Source organism: Echinops telfairi, unplaced genomic scaffold (genome assembly GCF_000313985.2).
Source record: "Echinops telfairi isolate 266 unplaced genomic scaffold, ASM31398v2 ScPeMD7_7469;HRSCAF=8507_0, whole genome shotgun sequence".
NCBI lineage: Eukaryota > Metazoa > Chordata > Mammalia > Afrosoricida > Tenrecidae > Echinops > Echinops telfairi.
In genome coordinates, this window is record NW_022111372.1 from 87722477 (window position 1) to 87729353 (window position 6877).

Below are 6877 nucleotides of genomic sequence, written 5' to 3' on the forward strand. Positions count from 1 at the left end.
TCAAGAGATAAAGAGAAATTAATAAGAACTTTGGGAGTAAAACAAAGGAAGCCTGGGACCCAAGAGAAGATACCAAAGATATTAATTTGAGGAAAATACTAGTCTCCTGGGTTCTCTAGAGAGGCAAAACCAATGAGTTGGGGGTGGGGGCAGTGGATTATATCAAGGAAATGGCAGGCAGAGGCTGATGAACCCAAGATCGGATCAGGTAGCATGCTGTGGATGACGCAGAATTAGCAGGCAAACAACAGGCCACTCACTCAGTCTAAAGACCTGGAGGTCAGATAAGCCAGATTCATTCTCACCACATCCACTTATATTGGAAGATAAATATAGGAGATTACTATATAGAAACTGCAAAATCACTGAGAATCCTGGCCCAGCCATGATGATAGAACTTTGAGAGACTTTGTCGGGGGAAAATGGAGGTAGTATGTTCTGGAAAGTCGTCATTAATGCAAAGATGAGCCTTCCTTTTTCCATAGGTGCAAGGGCTTCATGGTAATGAAGTATCTAGAGAATTTGGGTTTGGAAAACACCAGTTAAACAATTTTTTTTTCTAACAGAAGCACCTGGGGCAAATCCAAATCTTAAACCTGGCATCTTCTTGCAGCTTCTAAAGATCTTGACCTTAGTATGAGGCAGAATTGAATAGATCTGGGAGTCAAACAGATCTGAGTTCAAATAGAAACTCTAGCTTGGTCTTCCTGTGTGTCTTTGAACAGATCAGAAAACCTCAGTTTTCCATATCTATGAAATAGGTATTCATAGCGCTCCCTTTTTTCTTTTTTTCTTTAATCAATTTATTAGGGGCTCATATAACTCATCACAATCCATACATACATCCATTGTGTCAAGCACATTTGTTGCCCTCATCATTCTCAAAACCTTTGCTTTCTACTTGAGCTCTTGGTATCAGCTCCTCATTTTTCCCCTCGCCCCCTCCTTGATAATTTATAAATTATCAATTATTATAATTATAATATTTATAAATTTATAAATTATTATTTTGTCATGTCTTACACTGTCCAACATCTTCCTCCCTACTTATAAAGTTTAAATTATTTCTGCAGCATGTAAAACATGGGACCTGCTCATATTATAAGCTTTCCAAAATTAATAATTTTCAAAACTAATAATAATTAGCATTATTAAACATTACTATATGAATGGGAAGAGTTCATGTAACCCATGAACTGCAAAGATCTATGTTTGCTGGCACATTATCTGTTTTCGGTCCTCTGTGTCCTACATAAAGAAGGTTCTCTGGGAAATTATTGGTAAGGCAAGTACAGAGTTGCCTTCTTTCATTTTACCTCCATCTTGTAGGGTGTCCCTTTGAGACTTTACAGCATTGCTGCACAGTTGCCGCTCGCCTTCAAACTGGCCTTGACTAATGGTGACATTCAGTCAAGCAACAAAACATTGCTATGTTTGAGTCTATGGTGGCTGCCACTGTGTCAGTCCATCTCAAAAAGATTTCTCTTCCTCTCTCCCAAGCATGAGGTCCTTTCTGTGATTGGTTTTTCCTGATGAAGTGAGTCCAAGTTCCACCATCTTCACCTCTAAAACACCTTCTAGTTGTATATCTTATAAGATTAATTTACTCCTTCTTTGGAAATCCACAATATATTCAAGTGCATCAGTTCTTCTGTCCAGCTTTTCAGACGATGCAAAGGCATGGCTTTGGTCAGGCTAGACATCAAAATGATAGCTTTGCTTTTGAGGGTCTGGGTAGCAGATCTGCCCATTGCAGTGTGTCATTGGATTTTGTAACTACCGCTTTCATGGACATTGATTGATCCATTTTCGGGCATATCTATACTGAAGGTTTTGACCCGCATTACTAATATGCCAAGTATTTGGAGAAGAGGTTCCTAAGTACTAAGCTGAAAGGATTTATTTTAACTTATTTCTCGTGTCATCAGTTAACCTGTAGGTTGTATAGCACTACATCCTAAGGATCTTGATGAATGATGTATGGTGAACTTTGAAGCAACATATGCTACTACTAATCAAGACAGGGCATGATATTTATGGAGCACAGGGCTTTGCATGCACCATCTCACTGAACCATTGTATGCCTGGGCGATGAGTTCTATTATTGTCTCCATTTTCCAACTGGAGAAACTTCATGTGATTCCCTGAGTGCAGGTTGCTAAACCAATATCTTTTATTGCTTCAAGTTATGTCTGTGTGTCAGGCTGGACATAGCCAAGCCATGGAAACAGGCCTGCAGTTTCTAAGGCATCAGCCCTGGCGGCAGAGTATGTCAGTGCTCAGCTGCTAACCGAAAGGTCAGCTGCTGCGTGGGAGAAAAGGGTGCAGTCTGTTTCTGGGGTGGGTGCAGCCTTGGAAACCTTAGTTCGTGGCTTTACTCTGTCCTTTAGAGTCACAATGAGTCATAATTAACTTGATGGTAACAGGCGTCCTACTGAGACTGACTGGAAACATGCGAACATTCCCAACACCTCTCGATCTCAACGATGAGGCTACAAGCTGAACCAGGTATAATCATACAGCTATGATCCCGAGACAGGGACAGAAACACCTAAAAGCATTACAGCTGCTGAGCCGTAGTCTGTCTCAATCTTAAAATTCTGATTGGTTGGGTTTGTGGGAGTTTTTGTCATTCTCTTAAATAGCTCTCCATAATTAAGCCTTTGTTTTGATTCATCGTTTAATTCAGCAACGTTTAAAGTTGAAGCATGTGAGTCTATTGACCCATTTAACTCAGCAACCCGTGTTTGGTTCAGCCAAAAATTATGTAACAAGATTTGTAGACCAAAATTAATTGGATTTTAGCAAATATGTATGGTTCAAATTAATATATGCTACTTTGAAGACTAAGGTGCACCAGACCCAAGCCGTGGTATTTCCAGTAGCCTCGTATGCATGTGAATTATGGTGCTGAGGAAGAATATTGAAAGTTCTATGGACGACACAAAGCACAAACAAATCTGTCTTGGAAAAAGTACAGCCAGCCTCCCCTTAGAGGCGAGGCTAGTGAGACTGGTTGTCAGGAGGGACTTCATAGTCCCTGGAGAGGGACATCCTACTTGGTAAAGCAGAGGGGCAGTGGGAAAGAGGCAGGCCCCCGACAAGAGGGATTGAAGCAGTGGATGCAACAGTGACTCAAGCGTGGGAACGATTGGGAGGATGGCGCAGGACCGGCCGCGTGGCCTTCTGTTGTACATGGGTCGCTCTGAGTCGGAACTGACTCAATGTCACTTAACAAGCTCACAAAGCAAAGAACTCATGGATTTAAGCCCCTGGTTCTCACCCTTCCTCATGCCGCGACCCTTTCATACAGTTCCTCATGTTGTCATGACCCCCAACCATAACATTATTTTTGTTGCTACTTCATAACTGTAATTTGCTACTGTTATGAATCGGGTGACCCCTGTGAAAGGGTCGTTCAACCCCCAAAGGGGTCGCAACTCACAGGCTGAGAACTGCCGATTTAAGCAAAACCAAAATCTTGTCTCAAGAAGCTAACATTGGAGATGTGAGACAAATACTGATCTGAGAAATGATGGTTTCATTGTAAGAGAGGGTCTGAGCAAATGCTGTAAATCAAGGGGTGCAATCAAGAGTGTGATTTCAGAGAAAGGAAACAGTCACTGGGGACCATAATTATAATATGTATAGAATGGGTGTCTTAGTCTCCTATGGGCACCAAAAAAACACCCAACATGAAGTATGCTTTTTATTATTATTATTATTATTAAATACTTTTATTGGGGGCTCTAGGAAGTATGCTTTAAGAACAGAGATTTATTGTCTCACAGTTCCAGTAGCTAGAAGTCTAAATTCAAGGTTATCTTCTCTCCCTGAAGGCTCTTGGGAAAGATCCTTCCTTGACTTTCAGTTTCTGGTAGTCTGAAAAGCTTCTAGGCTTTGTAGTGTTTTCTTTTGTTTTGTTTTCTTTCTGTGTACTCCTTTTATAGTAACAGGGACTTCCAAAAGTTCCTAGAAAAGTGGAATATTTTTGAAGCCACTTCGTACACGAATCCAAAGGGATTGAACACATTACACACACAGACCGCTGTGGTATGTATGGTCTTGTTAATAACACCTGTAGAGTTGTACCCTATTTCTAAACAAGTTCTTATTCACAGATACAGGGGTTAGGACTTCAAGATATAAGATGTTTATAATCAGGTAGAAAGAAAGGTTAACTGCAGCACATGATGGGGCTCTATGGGCTACTCAGCACCCAACTGAGAATGGGCTACTCTCATACATGAGAACGGGAAATGGAGCTGTTACTTTGGGAAATTGTTTGACAATCCCTCAAAATGCTAAGCAGAGTGGGCCCAGGAGTTCCTCCCTTAAGCAGATACCCAAATAGCAGCAGCATTCAGAGTGGCACTGTCCATCAACTGGATAAACAAAATGTGGGGTGTCCATACAATGAAGTACTGATGAAAGAAGCCAGTCAGAAGTGCCACATGTTATGTGAGTCCATGTATTTGAAAAGTGCATAGAAATGGAAAGTAAATTGGTGGTTGTAAGATTGAGAATAGTGGGAAAGGGGAGTCACAGACACAGGTTCCTTTTCGAGGTGATGAAAATCTTTTAAAATGAGACTGTGCTGATGGTTACGTGAATATACTTTTTAAAAAACGTGAATTGTATGCTTTAAATGAGTGGCATTTAAGGTATATTTCTAGCCTGTCCAGACATGAGAGTCACTTTATAAGGACTGCTGAATTCATCTTGCTTTGCTTTTGTTCTACAGTTTTTGAAGAGCCGGAAGATCCAAGCAACAGGTCGTTTTTCTCTGAAATCATCTCTTCAATTTCGGATGTGAAATTCAGCCACAGTGGGAGGTATATCATGACCAGGGATTATCTGACTGTTAAAGTTTGGGATCTCAACATGGAAAACCGCCCCATCGAGACTTACCAGGTACAGAATACTAACCCACCCATAGATAAATTGAGCACTTCTTTTGTGGGCCTTCAACCCCTATCAATAATGGGTAACAACCCAAACAAATTAAAGACAATACACATTTACATTCTGTAACAGCAGTGCCTGTAAGTACCAGGTGATTTAAAACAGGAGTGTACACGGAAGGGACTAGGGACTTCATCTAGGATGAATACTATAGAGGGGGCAGGGCAAACCATGGGCTGCTCTCATGGCCTAGCTTACCACGGTAAGGGAAGCCAGATGGTGGCCAAGAACTCAAGTATGCAGTGAATTATGCAAGAGGTGATGCCGACTGCCATGGCGGGAGTGGGGGTGAAAGGGGGACTCAGAACTTCAGTAACTGTGAGGAAGGGGAGTGATTGGAAGCAAGACAGATGGCATGACACCCTGGAGAACTTCAGATAAGAACCACTGTCTGGAGGGCTAAAGTCCATTAATTCCCTTTCCTCCTTGTGTAATTGGGATAGTTGTATTATTTAAGTAATGGCGTTCACAAATAATGTTGAATATACCACGGACTGCCTTAAGATCAAATTCAAGTCCCTGTAGAAAAGGCTCCTGCTTGGTAAAGTCACAGGTCAGCAAGAAGCCCTGAACGAGATGGATTGCCAGAGTGGCTGCAACCACGGGTTCACACAGAGCCAAGATTGTGAGGCTGGTGCAGGCTGCGGTGGTGATTTATTCTGTTGTACAGAGCGTCGCTAAGATTTGGAACCAAGTAGTTGGCACCTACCCAACAAGAAGCCTGTGGGTCAAAGAAGCCCCCTGTATATTTTCATCACACCGTGGCAAGAGAATATTCTAGGGAAAGGCTTCTCGAATAGATCCGCTAGAAAATGCATCATTTTAAGATTATTATGCTCACACCAAACTTTGACATTTTAATTTTCTTTTTAGAGCACTAAGAAAGGGAAGTCATAGCATAGTTAAAAACAATTTATGCACAGTTCTTTGTAATATATTCAGACCATTAAAACAGTATTAAAAAGGCAATTTAGCTAAATGTATATACATATTGGAAGTTGATGCCATCTAGAATTTAACAGCGCCAGCTGGAGCATGATGAGAAAAGTATTGTGAAGCTTATAAGCTAATGGGAAAGAATTCCGTGATCAACTACTAATGCCTGCTGTACATTTTCATTCCCTTACTAATTGATCTCAAACATCTTTGCATGGATGTGACCACGACTAGCTCCTTTCAAGTCGTCCCATTGAACGTCCTTGTTAGGGGTCGTTGAGTCAGCTCCACCTCGTAGCAAACCTGCCTCCATAGAACAAAACACCGCCTGGCCCTGGGCCATCCTCAGAATGGTTGCAGTAGCTATTCCTTCTTCATCATCTGTTCTTGGACCAGGAGCTCTGCTGACACCGGTTCACTTTGGCTGACCCTGTTGGTATTTGAAATCCCAGTGATGCAGCTCCCAGCAACACACCACAGTACGGCAAATTGACAGACATGTGGTGGTTCCTCTAGAATAAGGTTGACAAACAACAACTTGTAGCCAAGTCCAGATCCCCATTTATTTCTAGGCAGAAAGATTAGGCAGCGTCCATGTAACAATTACAGAGACCACATGGCCCACAAAGCTGAAAACATTTACTCTGGCTTTTTACAGAAAAAGGTTATCAACCCTTGAAATACAAGTATGAATCAATAGGTCTCATAAGCAGTCTATTCGCTATATGATACCAGGTTTCCACCATGCATTAAGAATGCTGTGGAGATCCACTTGCAGAGGGGTCTTGGGGAGGAGATGAGCCAGTTAGGGTGCGATGTAGCAACGATGAAAAATACAACTTTCCTCTAGTTCCTAAATGCTTCCTCCACCCCCTACCCCCACCCCCACTATCATGATCCGAATTCTCCCTTGCAAGTCTGGCTAAACAGAGGATGTACACTGGTACAGATAGGAACTGGAAACACAGGGAATCCA

General features: G+C 41.8%; 1 protein-coding gene across 2 annotated transcripts in view; it reads left to right on the forward strand.

The window, feature by feature from the left end:
* Positions 1-6877, forward strand: part of PPP2R2B (protein phosphatase 2 regulatory subunit Bbeta) — a 569986-nt gene that overhangs the window by 553106 nt on the left and 10003 nt on the right. For both annotated transcript variants that reach the window (XM_004696699.2, XM_004696700.2), the window contains one exon: positions 4745-4914. In XM_004696699.2, the coding sequence (XP_004696756.1) occupies positions 4745-4914 (170 nt within the window). The remainder of the gene's footprint in view (positions 1-4744; positions 4915-6877) is intronic.